The sequence below is a fragment of the Corvus cornix genome, chromosome 3, assembly GCF_000738735.6.
Source record: "Corvus cornix cornix isolate S_Up_H32 chromosome 3, ASM73873v5, whole genome shotgun sequence".
Classification (NCBI taxonomy): domain Eukaryota; kingdom Metazoa; phylum Chordata; class Aves; order Passeriformes; family Corvidae; genus Corvus; species Corvus cornix.
In genome coordinates this window covers 29,722,445-29,738,433 of record NC_047056.1, presented here as the reverse complement: position 1 = coordinate 29,738,433, position 15,989 = coordinate 29,722,445, and the positions used below count along the sequence as shown (strand labels likewise).

The following is a 15,989-nucleotide window of genomic DNA, read 5'->3' as shown; positions in this document are numbered from 1 at the left end:
TTTCTAGGCCAAAGGCTTAATTTGAGAAATATTGTAGAACTGTGCAATTACATATATGTAGAGATCATTTCTATTTAACAGACAAGCAGCTACTTTTATACCAAATTCAATTTCAAACCAGTTTAAATTTGTAGCTCTACACAAAGTACACTGCAGGAATCAAACCTAGGGCAACAAATGCATGGAAGGGTGTAACAAAATAATTTATTTGGAGACAGCTCTATTAATCCAGTGCTTGTCAGTCAAAGATTAAAACATCCCTACTTACCGGAGTCTAAAATATGACAAAGTTGTATTACAAACTACAGGTAACCTTTCTCTTTAAGAATGATACTGTACATTCTGAGTAGTTCTTCTCATTGCCCCATAATGCTGCATAATACTTTTGTGGCTTGAACTGGATATGCTAATCCTCATTTATATCCCAATCTCAAAGAAGCATTTGTCAAAATTTTTAATCAAAATCAAGCAGGCCACATTCCAAAATACAGTCATAACTGAAATCTATTCCAGACAATCATAAAGTTCAGAAATCCCTATCAGGGCTTTTTTTTTTTTTTTTTTACTTTGAAAAAGATCTTAATTTTTATATCCAGTTTTATTTACCATTAAATCACTCAAAGTCATACCTATGAACAACACATGACAGCAACCTGCAATGATTTACAAGGGAAGTTACGCATGGGAAAGAAATTCTCTGGACTTAACCTTGCCTCTTCAAACAGTAAGGATAAATAGAAGAAAGTTCTAATTTAGAAAGTATCAAAACCTTACATGAATGTTCAACATATGATTAGGTCCAACTGACATCATAGGGAAATAACAACATGGCTATATGTACTTCTTCAGAGACCAAAACACCATTAGTTGTTTACAGAAGCCCTGGCAATAAATCCTGCTTGGTCATGTAATGATACAATGAACCTCCTGACTGCCTTGGACCTATTTTTCTAAGCACTTATCTTTTTTCTGATTAACTTCCTTAGTTTTACAGGCTATGTCCCCAAACTCAGGATTCCCCACAAGAGTGAGAAATTAGATAGCTTAAGCTATCCTCTTTCAGCCATGTGGATGTTTTGATCATCAGGCCTTGATGGGGCAGAAGTTGTTGTGCTCAGAAAACAAATGTGTAAAAGACTGAGCTATAAATGTCTAAGTACTTACTATTTTAAATATGCACGTGGCACATCAGAAATCGGAAGGGAATTGGCCACATACATATACAGAATTATGATGGCAACTAAAAACTGTAAGAAATACTAATCTTGTGCTTTTGCACTCCATCTAAACACTAAGTAACAGACATCAAGAAAAAAGCCAAACTGAACCACAAGTTATCAATCAGCAGTTTGTGCTGGGTTTTACCCTTCCTGTGAGTTATTTGGCTTTGGAACAGATGCAGGTATTTCCAGCACTTTTATGCTCAGAAAGTGCTGCTGCTGTCTGTTTTGGCAGTGACACAGGAACATGTCCTCTTTGTATTCTCTTTATTATTGAGACCTATATATGGAGAAACTGGTTTGATTTCTGTTGAGGAATAAGGAAAAAAAAGGCAGCACGTAAATAAAATAATGTGTAAATCATAGATACACAGAATTTTTAAGGTTGGAAAAGATCTCTAAGGTCATCTAAGTCCAAGGTCTAGATCTCTAAGACCAACTCTCAACCCAGCACCACCACCATGATCACAACTAAACCATGTCCAACTGCCATATTCACACAGTTTTTGAACACTTCCAGGGATGAGGACTCCACCACTCCCCTGGTCAGCCTGTTCCTATGCTTGATAACCTTTTATGAGAAAAATTGTTTCCTAATAGCCCATCTAAACCTCTGCTGGAGCAACTTGAGGCCATTTCCCCTTGACCTGTCAATTGTTACCTGGGAGAAGAAGGGGACCCGCACCTCATTACAACCTCCTTTCAAGTAGCTGTAGAGTGATAAGGTCCACCCAAGAGCCTCTTTTTCTCCAGGCTAAACAACTCAGATCCCTCAGCCTCTCCCCATAAGACTTGTGCTTCAAATATATAGTATAAATATTAAAGAAGTTAATCTCTCCATGCAGATTTTGGGGAAGTTTATTGTGACTTCCAACATAATAAACTGATGTTCTTAAAGGCTTTTATATCTAGGTAGCAGAAAGCCTAAAATGGCAGCAGAAAGCAATAGTGACAATTATAATAGGCATAATAAAATAAATTGCAGAAGCTTTTAAACATGGCATCCGATACTAACAGCACCAGATTTTCAGATTACATGTCTATGTTAGTTTTGCCTAGAGCTGAGCTTCAGAATGTTGCTTCCGAGATGATCTTTATTTTAAGGAATTACAGAATTACAATAAAGATTTCAATAACTAAGAGAGTAACCATAAGCAAGTTAAGTAACATGAGCATGCAGCAGCAGTTGAAGGGCCATGAGGTGACCAAAATAAAAAGGCTCGAGATTATTACACTCAAGACACAATAAAATAAAAGACTGAGAATACTGGGTATAGAAAATGATTGGAAATCAGTTTGATGATTAGGAAACAGTAAAAGATGAAATTTAATTTTATTTGAACGAAGGTCTAGTAAAAGTATGCTGAAAATCAGGTAGAGGGCTCACAGTGTGATAGGGCTATCTGTACTAGTATTTAGCATGGTACCATTAACAACAGCAACAACAACAACAACAAAATCTTTCAGCAAATGTTTTGCTCAATCATCACCAAATGATTGATCTGTAGGAAGAATATTACCAGGAAAAATGGAAAACAGAAAAACTATTAAGGGAGAGAAGATTAAACATAAGCACATTGTAACAGAACACAAAAGTAGACAGAACTTTGTCATGCCCAACTCCACCATTCACTGCATCCAAGTCAAATACAAGTGATTTGAAGAGCTGGAATTACTGCTAAATGCTTACAAATGTTAAGTAATTTCTTCAGTCACATCAACTGGTACAGGAGAAAGGCCATAATTACCTACATGTGAAGGATCTTTGATATGCACATGTTTAAGAAGAACAGCTTCAGCTCTTTGTATAACTGTGTAATCATTTCAAATGGCAAAATTGCCTTTACTTATGGAAGTCCTGGACCAGCTCCTACCTGACTCTATGAATAAAAAGATCAAAGACTGTTTTCAGTGTAGTTTGGTAGATGGTTACAGCAGAGCATCTCAACCATAGATTTGTAAGAGCAGCCCCTGCAAGGAAAATCAGTAAGAGCTTTTACCTGACCTAGAATTAAAACCTACTGAACTTACTGAATAAGTGTGGAAAACCAAATGTCACCACCGTATCTCTAGCTGTTAGCTCATTTCCACTTATGGGGTTATTCTTTGCTTTGACACAGATGTCAATAATTGTCTAATTTTTCTCAAATTAACCTAAATACAATATAACCAGCAAACATAATGTTATTCTTTCAAAAGTATCCTTCTGAACTTACAGCAGGGCTGAAAATTAATGAAACAAAGGCACAGTTACTAAATAGATATTTCAGAGTTAAAACTGTAAGAGACAAAAAGATGATGCACCAGAGGTAAGTGAACTGTACAATGATTTTTTCAACAAAAGCATCCAAAACTTAAGAGCCAGTTGTCATGGGCAAACAGGCATACAAAACTTCAACGGTAAATTTGTACAAGACCAGAAGCATGAAACTGGCCTGCAACATTTGTATGAAACTTAAGCTGCTTAAATGTATTGCAAGTATCAGAAAAAAAAAAGTAGGGATTTGTGGGATATTTCCAATAATTCCTACTTTGGTTTTATATTCAAATATGCTGAGACTAGAGTCTCAAGAAAAATATCTGCTTCTGCTAGGAACAGAATGAAAAAATGCATTTTTAGGTTAAATACATACAAAAAAAAAGAGAGACAGAACTCTAGACTATTATATTATTTAGCAGAATTAGCAATATCTGTACAGAAATATCTGAAGTTTAAGCTAATAGAAGAACCTTCTACTATTTTGATGACCTGTATGCATACATAATGTGCATGTAGTGGCTCTGTTAAAAGGCACTGTAGTCTCTCGGGACTGACGTTCATAACAACAACAATACAGAAGAAGTTTTACAGAGGTATTTGCCAAACCTGACAGTCAATATATAAAGGAATTTGAGCAACCTTCAAGTACGCAAAAACTTTTGGAAGCATATTTTACCTCTAAAATATCAAGAGCTGAAGAGCTTCAGCCACCAAAAAAACCCCAGAACAACTTTAAGGAGTTAGTTTGAAGGATCCAACAGCAATTTTAGACAGCCAAAATACGGCTAATGAAACAGGAAGCCAAAAAGATTTGAAATAGTAGAGAACTTCCAAAGAACACTAAGTTACATTTAGCAGACTAATCTGGATAAGAGAACAGTAAACTAGCATAAAAATACTGGAAATTTTCCCCATCTAAACAGACTCAAGAGCAAGGCAGTAAAAACTGCCAAAAGCATCTCTAGCAAGCTTCCAAACATACGTTCCACATCAGAAGAGATTCCCACTTGAGAAGTGGAAAGAACAACATGATGAGCATCTTAGAAAAAACAGAAATGTTTTGTAAAACCAAATAAATGTGGAGAAAGAAAAAGCTGATGATGGAAGCAGTAAGTTGTTTTACATAACAACATTTTCAATATATAAGTAAGTTTCAGTGTCTCTGAAAAATTAGTGAAAGTACTGTAATGATCTGCTCCTCACTCTCATTAAATCCCAACAGGTTACAAAATTTGCCTTTGAAGTTACAAATGGGGACCAAGCTTCAAAAAGGAAAATCTGGGCTTCATCTCCTAAAAATAACCCTATGTTCATATTTATACATACTTAGTCAAGATGACAAAAGTTGTAACACACAGGGTTTTATCACTGAATACCAATTGCAAGAGCTCACTTTAAGTCCTACAACATGTATTTATATTTCTTTGTCACAAAGAATGGTCATCTGTTGTTCCTTACAGAGGTGTTTCTGGAGTCTCAAACTTCTTAACATAGCTCTTTTTTTGCTGTTCACTAATCTCAGTGAGTTCAGTTCAAAGTCCTCAAACAACAGTCACAGTGGGCTCACTGTGGATTCTGACAAAATAAAGCTCTCGGAAGCAGTACAGATAAAAGAATAGATTTTGAAAAAAAACCCCAAACAAACAAAAGAGCAAGCCCCAGAAGTTAGTTGAGTCTCCCATAACTCACAGAGTTCGTCTACTTGGTATTTATTGCAATCAGTGTGCATTTAAAGATGGTCATTCTGTTTTAGAAACTATTCTGAGTTTTAATTTTTACTTTTTGTTCATGTAATAAGATAAAAAGGGGCCTAAAACTGTGATTGTTAAGACAAACAGGGATACCAAAATGTATAACAGCACATGACAAAGTAAAAAATTTCCACAACTACACACTACAAACATGTCTCACTGAAGATAGACTTCCATTCACATTTATGACATAAATTGGAGCCTTAGCAATACATGTTTTATCTGGTAACTTGAAATACCAGAATATAATTGTTTTAAGATTATCAGAAGCAAAGCTCAATAAAATCGTTCAAAAGCTTATGCTGACTGTTAACATTTGCTGAATTTATTTTGAGGCTTTTAAAAATATGTAAATCAAGCAGTGAAGTCTGACACTTTCTGCTTGATCCTTAAACTTGGCAATAAGGAAAAATATATTGTAGCAAATATCATTTTACATTATAGAAAATATCTAATGCTTAAGAAACTAGCAAAACAACACATCTTGTTTTAAATAGTTGTTACAAAGATTTAACAGTAGCAATGAAATATGCACTACATGTTACTAAGAGCTGGTAGAAGTTCATCTGGAGAGCAAATGGAACATATACTTTTTCCTGGACCTTTAATAGAAATGTAGAACAAACTTTCTTTTCTGACTAATGAGAAACATCAAGAGTAAGTCTGAACAGTGCCCTAAATGCACCACTGATCTCTTTTTCTGGCCAAATAGCAATAAAATGGCTACATCTGTTTGTTAACAAAAGTTCTGTCATGAGCACAGTGCCGAGACTCTGCCCCCAGATTCCCAAAGCACTACTGGACACAGAAAATATTCCAAGAAACATATAGGTTTGCTCGGCATTTAATTTTTCTGAAGACTTGAGACCTGCCTTTTTTTCTGAACTGAAAGGCATAGAAGAGATTCTGATGGAAAAACTCAGTCAGTCCTTTCCCTTAGGGAACTTTCTGTGGGTCTTCAACAACAGGAGGAAGCATTTCCCCCAAATTATTATATAAACATATAAAACAGACAAGATAAATATTTTGAAAAGTCTTAATACAAGACAAAAATATTTAGCTTTCGGAAATGAGCAGTACGTGTGTTATCATCACTACTTTCATGCTATCCATAAGCATCATCTGTTTATAGAAACTATCTCTCACCTTACATTTTAAAGTCAGCTTGTCAGCTCTTCAGCAAGGAATGCTCTTTTATATAGGTGTTTGCAGAGTGTCAAGAAGTGATCTTAAATCATGAATGGGATACATAGGAGTAAATTCTTCACAAAACTCTCAAAAAACCTCACAACTTCTCAGTGAAAGATAAAAGAAATGGCTCAAAGTGGTCAAAATATGATGCTGATTTTTAACAAAATCTTTTGTGAGAGTAAAGCAATCCCACTCAAGTCCATCAGCACATACAACCATTTGAAGCTCTTAATAAGATTTACTGTATTCTTTAAATGTCACAATAATTTTCTGGTAACCAAACTGTTTATATTTCAGGAGAAAAACAAATCCAGCAGGAGAAAAAACGGTATCATACGTCTTTTATGCAGACAGAATTATCCTAAGAAGCAAGGAGCAGTCTGAGACTGGTTTCAAAATAAGACTTTGTACAGAAGGAGTGATATAATGCAATAAAAGTAAAATACAACACAATGTTTATCACTCCACTGTCTGATGAAGTCTGATTTTTTCTTGTTTTGCTAGATTCATTCATTCTTTGATTTATCCTGAAATTACTAATATTGACTTAATTCCTAAGAAAGATTATATGTAGTTCTACATTTATATCTCCAGCAGATAAGAATTATTAATACAATTAAAGCTGCAGTAGATGCTTTATGATGAACTAAATGATTATATTAAAAGTAAAATTGTTGAAGCAGTTGTGAAGCTCAGGTGATTATGCCAATAGCTTATCTTTTTATTTTCTGGAATGTTCATCTGACCTGTAATTTAAATTCATAGCCAGTTATGTCTGTTTCAGATTAATGAAAGATACTATGATGCAATAAGTAACAGCATCTACTATGTTAGACTATTTTGCTCCCTCCCCCTCATGTAGTTATGGATTTATAATTTAGAGAACTCTCTGATGAAGGATGGGTATTGAAAGGCAAGTTTTCCCCTTTCAGGGTACAACACTTGGACTAAGATAACAAGTTCTGGTCTGTTCACTCTAAGGTCCCTGTCTTACGCCATCAAACCTCCCTAGAGATGGGAGCTGACTTGCCAAAATGACAGCAGCAGACAGCCTTCCACTGCTTTCAGGCAGCCTGCCTACCTACGACTCCTTCCTAAAAGAAGTCTTCTGGGATCCACGAAAAAGAAATCTGACAGCATGTAAACGGGCATAATTTTTAACGGAAGAATTCAATGCTGTATAACCCAATACCAGCAAAGAAACCTAGGGCATTACTAGGACACTGCACTTGCATCTTCCTCTGCTGCAGCTATCAAGAACATCCTAATCCAGACTCTGACACAAACTGAAAAAGCACAATACTAAACACAACAATGATCCACAAGTGCAATTTCAGTCATTCTTAGTTAGGTCTTCCACTGGTTTCAAACCTCATGTTCAACAATATTTTACTAGTGACTTTATTTCAAGTATGATATTCAAACAAGCAGCTAAAGACAGATCTGTTCAGAAAAAATACCTTTTAACATTGTATCAGACACCGACAGAGAGAGCTATGGTTGCTCAGCATGGAGAAGAGAAGACCCATGGGAGATCTCATTGTGTCTTTCCAGTACCTAAAGGGAGCTTATAAAAAGGATGGAGAGGGATTTTTGTACAGACAGATAGTGACAGGATAAAGGGAAATGGTTTTAAACTGAAAGAGGCTGTGTTTAGAATAGACGTTGGGAAGAAATTCTTTACTCAGAGGGTGGTGAAGCACCAGAACAGGTTGCCCAGAGAAGTTGTGGGTGCCCCATCACTGGAAATGTTCATGGCCAGCTTGGATGGGGCCCTGAGCAACGTGGTCTAGTGAGTGGCATTCCTGTCCATGGCAGGGGGTTTGAAACTAGATGATTCTTAAGGATCCTTACACAACCCAAAACATGCTATGACTCTATGGAGTAAACTCTTTAAGACTTAGTATTAGCAGTCGAAAATATTATAGAATGGTGCCCAAAAATCTACTCAGAAATCAAATCTGGGTGTTAGGCCTTGTCACTCCTTGAGTCTGTACTGCCATTAAAGGCTTCTGTTTAGAGTTTCAGGCAGACACATGGTGGGGAAAAGGCAGAATGTACAGGAAGGTAAATACTACCATATGTCAAACCTTTGAAGATATATTATGTTCACTCAGTTTCTTCTGAAAAAACCATGAACATCCAATGTAGGATGGACGGAAAAAAAGATAAATTACAGCTGTACCTGTCAAACATGTACCATTGCAGAAGTCACTACTCATTCACCATCAAAGTCAGCCTGCTGTGGGTCAAATTTGGACCAGGAATTGTTTTACTGCTGTGATGAGATCAAGACATATTTCCTGTTATCACAGATTATTACATTAAGCTCATCAGTGAAAGAGTATGACTGCATTTCTCCTACTTAAGCAGTGTCTGGATAGGATAGACAAGAAACATGATTACACACATCTTTCAACATGCATATGGTCCTAGATCATGTGGAAAAACATGGTAAGAATATTATTCTATCTAATCACAGAGTGATAAAGATCTGTTTCTGGGCAAGCAAATGTTAAAGCTACACAATAAATCAACTGCAAAATAAATGAAAGGTTCTAAATAAAATTAATTATTTGTTTGTTTTTTACCAAATTATTAGACAGACTTTCCAACAACTATTTCATTAAACTAATTTTTTTTCCTATACCTTCTGTTGATTTCCTAATTTAATTGTTTCCAGGATAAGGAAATGAGATAGGAAAATGGAAAACACATCAGAGACACTAGAAATACCGTGTTATATTGAATTAAATCAGGCTGATGGCAGGTTTGAGAGTACACAACCAAATAAAGCAAGCTAGATTGTTAAAAAACTTAACATATCACAGTCTTTGTGCCGTAAATTGAAATTTTCATAAATAATGTAAAGTATGCAAAGTGTTTAAGTGATGAAGAATAGCTTTAATATTACACTAAAGCTTCTACCTGGGAGTTTGGCCTTGGCTCAGGCCCAAGTCCTTTCACAGTCTTTAGTGAATTCTTAAAGCCTATAGACAAAAGGCATATGTATACAGTTCAGATAGATTTTGAAATTAATGGATAATTTTATAAGGATGAACATTATTTTCAGGCTTTCAATAGATGAAAAATGAGGATCTGTGCTCGAGTGGGAATGGTGCCTTGTCTAAACTTAGCAAAGGACCACAAAATAGTTTGGTTTGGAAGGGACCTTGAAGATGATTGAGTTCCAAAACCCCTGGCTATGGGCAGGGACACCTTCCACTAGACCAGGTTGCTCAGGGCCCCATCCAGCCTGGCCTTGCCACTGCAGAGTGCAGGAGATAAGGTTCCACAATCCAGACAACTTGAGCTGACATGCTGGTTCCTACTTTATGTTCAGAGAAAACTCATATGAACATACCTACACAAATGTTCGCAAAAAGAGAAAGCATTGATCAAAACAAAGAATTTGCTAATGTGAGGGTTTTTTTAAAGACTGAAGTGTAAGTGTCACTATAAAAAATATGCAATTATACTAGTCATTTGTTGATAAAATAAAACTATTATTTGCTAGCATATTTCTGAGGTAATGAAAAGCTTTGTGTTAGAAGGACATGATTACATTTAGTTAATACTATTGTGACACCAAATCCAATAAATTCTTCCTATAAAATGAGAAGAAGCATGGTAAATAGGGAAAGTAGAAGGCAAAGGGAATTCCTCAGTAGCTGAGCAACTGAAACAAAATAACAAGTGTGACAATTGACTAGTTCGATTACAATGCAATTTTAGAGGATAGTTGGCAACCTTAAATAGGTTAAGAACTCCATTCCCACTGGTACTCTAACAAAACCTAAGTTTCTACTTGCCACCTGCCATGTCTGAGTTTCAAGCTGAAAACTCTCTTTTCTTTCAGCTACCCCCCGCCAAATGCAGAAAAAGTATACAGAAATATAATCATTAATATGTAATAATTATATGTGATAATCTAGGATGAGGTATGTTCTTTATCAACAAAAACATAAGCACTTCTAGAACCTACCGACACCAAAAAATCTTTTTATTTGAACAATTCAACTAGAAAATGAAGAAAACATGAAACCATGCAAGAAAAATCTGTCTACAGTTACTGGAAGTTTTTTAATGTGGACTTTGAAATGAACAACTTGCAAGAATATTGTTACTTATTATCATAAATAACCAGCTTAAATGATGTAAGGAAAGAAAATTTCAATGCTCAACAGTCAACCCTTTTCAAATAACCACTCTAAAAACTGCCCTACTTATGTAATCCATGCTAAGTGGTCAATATTATTTCCATCGTTTGAGTTGCTTCTACAATGATTTAAACATGAATTTAAATCCCGTAGTATCATTTATATGGATAAATGGAAATGGATCTTCCAAGGGAAAATAATTTCCTAATATTTTTAAGTGAATTATGCTCAAAGCCCCATTTTTTTCTGCGAATTTACTCAAAGAATCAAGGGCTTGCAACTGAAGTTATACTATGGTTCCACAGGGCTGTTCAAGAGGTATGCACATAAGTTTGTAAAAGACATCAGCACCTTTAGGGGGATTTAAATTTAAAACCCTGCATTTGTAGATACAGAATTAGAACAATATGACTGATACTGAAAACAAAGCTTCCTTGTTTTGGTTCACATTTGAACGATATGTTGTAAATCATATTGCAATAATCCAATAACTGCTCACTTAATTAATTGCACTAACCTGTTTCTCTGGAAAGAAAAGGTGGTCTGGGAACGGAAGAGCTGAAATCTTTTGCCTCTTTCAGACTAAAACATCTAGATGGACTCTGACTTTCTTCCAGGCTCATAGAAGGAGACTGCTCCAAGACTGTAGAACCAGCAGAGGTGGCATTAAGCTGGGAAAGAGCATCTAGTGCTTTCTTTTTTTCTTTTTTTAGCATAGTTACCAGAATATCTGCAAGATATATTAAGGAAATAATTACTTTTTTTTTTTTAAAGCAACAATCATCATTGTTTATCCATAAGTACTTTTTTTTTTTTCAAAGTGGAACAATTCACATTATGGAAGCATATGTACGAATGTGAACTTAAAGTTGGACACATTCTTTGCAATTATTTTCATCCACCTCAGTTTTTCCAAACAGCAGATTAATTCTTACTAAAACAATAACCAAGTCACACATTGACCCCAATTGTTGATCCCATTCAATCAACTCCTGATAAAAGCATTTACAGACAAACAGGATCTCGTTGCTATCATGGTAGACTCTTTTTATTTTTTAAATTCTGCAATAAACAAGACTTCCAAACAAAAGAAAAAGCTCTTAACTTACAGGTAACCTTGCAAGTGTATTTCATCTGTAAGCTTTTCACAATAAGGTTTACTAAAATGCAAAAAAAGTCTTTAGGAAATTTCTTGCAATAACACTGAATTTACTGGAAGTGTATTAGATTTAAATACATTTTGCCTAAGAGCTTATGGAAGAAGTATAGTGGAAATCCTGCATGCATTCAATCATGAACGCTGAAGTCCCTGTGATATGTTTTTTTTATATGCTATTCTTTTTAATCCTAATTAATCTTCTAAATGAACAGCAGAAAATCTAAGTAGTGTTTGGGGAATATTATTAACTGGACTAGGTAATAATAATAAAACACTTTCCAATTCAGGTTTTATGATAGCTTCTAGCTACTGTAGGCAAGAAGGAACTCATAGTTTATTCAACACCTTCCATACTTCCCACCACTTCATCACATTAGACATCTTATTAATTTTCCAGTGATGATGTACTGTCACTTAGCCACTGCAGACTCCCTAAATCAGTCTTGTCTTCAAAGTCTAAATTCCTATATTCTTTCTATTTAATTCTTACATGGATTTACACAAGTTTCCTCGTTTTATTTCTGTGAGCAAAGCTGTATAAATCTGTTGAGCACAAGTGGATTTGATAGAGATATTTTGGTTTTTTTCTCATACTAATGAAAAAATTTATTTAGGAGGAAGTGTTTCTGGGAATTCAGATATTAAAATTCACATTAAAAAACTGAAGAATTTTTTGAAAGGAATGAGTCAGTGTTTTAGCTAAATTTATTTGAAACTGCACCTTGGAAAAACAAAATCTTATCATCTGTGACAGAACTGAAATAGGAAAGCTCTCCTGCCACCTCAGTTCAGACGGGTAACATGCTACACCCCAGAGAAAAATGCCATTCTCATTTGACACCTAAAATTGAGCTGGAATTCTAAAGCACAAAGAATGAAACCGAGTTTGCTCTTTACTAATAACTGCGAAAGAACCCGTTACCTTTACATTCAACAACCCCACATTTTCATTTCTCTGCTCTATTACAAACATTCCTCACTGAGTAGCCACAAAGCTGGGGTCACAGTGGCTGCGGTTTGCCCACACATCTGTCAACCTGCTAAAAATATCTCCCACCCATTGCGCTGCAGTGCAGCTACTTGTGTTTCCTGTGAGGCAGTGAAATGGACAAAGCACATCTGAGCAGTTTAGCATTCTTATGTGCAAAAAGCTTTAAATTTAAGTGTAAAACGTGCAAGTTTTATATTTGTTCTAAGGGCAAATAGCCCAGCAGTCCCCAAAGCAACACTTCATTTGGCTAAAAATAACACATACAGGAAATTCTATTCTTTTTAAGGTAATAGATTGGTCTTTATACAGCATCGGAGTTTCCCCCTCTAAAAAGTAGCTTAATTTGCTTGAGGTGAATGTTTTAGGTGTGGCCTAATCCACAGTAATTGGCTACTGGCCAGACCATTCTAAACCTTAATGTTGCTTGGATCCAGGGTTCTGATTTGGGTAAAAACTGAAAGAGAAGCAGGTGCAAAGCAGAATTCCTGTCACATAAAAGCTGGGAATTGAGTATTTGCTTTAACACAGTACAGACTCTCTCACACAAAGAAAAATGGTTGTAAGTCAGATCATCTCAAACCCAAACAATACTTTTTCCCTCAAAAAGGATACTGATTTCATTGTCTCTTTGTTGCAGAAGTCCTTTCAATTTTTCCAGTTCTTCTTCTGCTTCTTTGTTACTGTATTTTTCTTCAGAGGTGTCTTGTGAGAGCAGTTTTTTTCCAGAAGTCATTGGACGATTCATTATTTGCTATTAGGAGAAACAAAAAACCACACCCCTTTAACTTTGCCTCCATCTCTATATTCTATTCTGAGAGTCTAGCTATAGTAAGAAAGGTAAAACCTTTCTAGACCCTTGACAGAAAAAAAATCATGCCACAGTCGATTGTCACATTATATCCATTGTGTCAAGTATGAAACAAATTGTATTTTTTAATCTTCACTTGCAAGGGTACAGTTTATTTTACTCTTTCTACACATAAATTCCAGTGTTCTCTAGCATCAAAGGATTTTCAGTATTAAAAGTATAATTAAAAACTAATTACTTAAGGACAATAAATTAGGATCAGGGATGTATACACTATTATTTTGGAAAATCTATATCCCAAAATACAGAAAAGTATTATCTTCTATTGCTTTCCCCATTAATTTCACAATTATCAAGTGTATCTTTTTCGCTCAATGATTCAGAAGGGCTTGCAACACCTTCAGAAGAATTAGTGTAACACATAAAGGGATATACTGTTCTTAATCTACATTTTTATCACTTTCAACACAGTTTGTCCAAAATAAAGCCTCAGTAATGCTGGAAATACAGATGGGAATATCTATCCATATACAAATAACTTGTCTTGTTGATTCCAGTAGCTCCCAGTGCTCTCTTGCAATTTACTGCATGCTGGGATCCTTGCTGATGTTTCTATAAAATGCTGCTGAATTTTTCCAGATAAATTTAAGTTTTCCGTGACTCCTCCACGCACTTTAAAGTTCAATTGTTTTTCAATTACTTTTCCAGTACCTCTCCACTGCATTTCATTTCTTCTAACACTTTTCAACCATGAATATCTCCAAGCTATTTTCAGAGTGCCAGCTACGCTTTCATCTCTGTTTAAAAAAAATACCTTCATGTGAGCAAAGCAATACTTGATCTTGCGCATGTCAGCACCAACATCCAGAGAGCTACCAGGATCATTATCTTCGAGAAATGTTTCAATTAACTCATCCAACCTGGAAATACATAGCGTTTTTTAAGGGAAGAAAAAAATATCACAAACAAGCAGACAACTCTGCAAAATGGTGCATCAAATGCAATACAAAATGTACCAAGCTGCCTGATATTAGCAGGCTATTTTTCTTCCAGGTCCAAGCATTTGAAATGTACTTTTGTTCTGATTAATGAAAGCTGCATTTGATACTGAAGATTCTACAACTGCAAATCTGAACAGACTGGCAATTGCTAAGGAACAGTTCTAGAACTAAAAGCATCTAAGAAGGAATATTTTCTTTTTCTCATTTATTGTATAAACTTTTGCTCTTCTGCTATCTCTTAATTGAAAAGACTTAAAACCTGCTGTCTCAGAAGACTAGATTTTAAGAGGTTTTGGGCATAGAGTTTGTTACTATATACGACTATTTGTGCAAAAGAAAAGTCTACTTTTTCTATTACAATAGTCAGCAGATAGCATAGCTTTCATGCATAAATTACCTGCTCCAATCACCAAGCAAGGCATACTATCTTTTAATGCAGATATTTATACATTTCTCAAGGACCTACTGCTCTTCCTCCGAGTAATGAAATGTAGTTAGCATTTTATTCTCTTGCAACGTGTTCTTTACAAACAACTAACAAAATCTTCCTCAGGGAGAAACAATTATTTCCGTAATTTGGTCTTCATAAGACAATCTGGCACAGAGAAGCACCTTCTTTATTTTGCAAAACCAAATTAAAATTATCAGACTGGAAACCTACATAGGCATAATATAGCATGTTCTAGGCTGGTTATCACATCTATACAGATAGAGTCAGACTTCCTTTTGCATGCTGTCACCCTCTTTCCAGGTCTCATATTTCAGGATGTATAGCAGCTAATTCTCAAAACAAAGGAAAGAGGATTTCTAAGCCCAAACTAGACCCTTAACCCACTTACTAAAGCACATTTCTGGAAAACTGCAAGTGCAAATCCAAACTCCATCAACTGGGTTTAGATTTATGGCTTCCTAGTTCCTGAAAAATGCTGTTTCAATTATTTAGTAGGCAAATAGTGAGCAACAATGACAGGCATATGCCCTGTAAAGCATAATTTTATCATTTAAATGTTTATTTAGGTTATCATCCTCAGAAGATGAACTTAAGTTCTGAGCCTGAGCCAGGGTATCTAAGGTAGCTGCATCAAGTGCCCAGCTGCCAAGAAGGGCAAGAGCTCATCTCTGCGCCTAGTGTGTCTTTTGGACTATTTTTGTTCAGCTCCCCACTTAATATGCAAGCCTTCTGAATGTAACTTCATAGCCATTTATCCTCTTCAGTTACAGGACTGGGAATCTTGTTGCCATTTTATTATTGGAATCACTTTTCTGTAACCACATACAAAAATTTTAGGCATTATAATATCACAGCATCCAAAGTTCACCCTTGAGTATGTTTTCTGGTGTTTCTCTGCTTCTGAAGATTTCTCTTACTGAAATTCCTCACATTACAGTAATAGGAAATCCCTGCTGGAGAGTGAAAAAATGAGATACACAACAATCATTAAAAAAAA

The 15,989-nt window shown here is 35.5% G+C and overlaps 1 protein-coding gene across 6 annotated transcripts in view; it reads right to left on the bottom strand.

Moving 5' to 3' along the window:
- KIF6 (kinesin family member 6) overlaps nt 1–15,989 on the bottom strand; it is a 158,100-nt gene that overhangs the window by 78,618 nt on the left and 63,493 nt on the right. For all 6 annotated transcript variants that reach the window (XM_039569520.1, XM_039569515.1, XM_039569518.1 and 3 more), the window contains 3 exons: nt 14,355–14,460; nt 13,345–13,483; nt 11,100–11,312 (listed from right to left, as the gene is read on the bottom strand). In XM_039569520.1, coding sequence (XP_039425454.1) covers nt 11,100–11,312; nt 13,345–13,483; nt 14,355–14,460 — 458 coding nt within the window. The remainder of the gene's footprint in view (nt 1–11,099; nt 11,313–13,344; nt 13,484–14,354; nt 14,461–15,989) is intronic.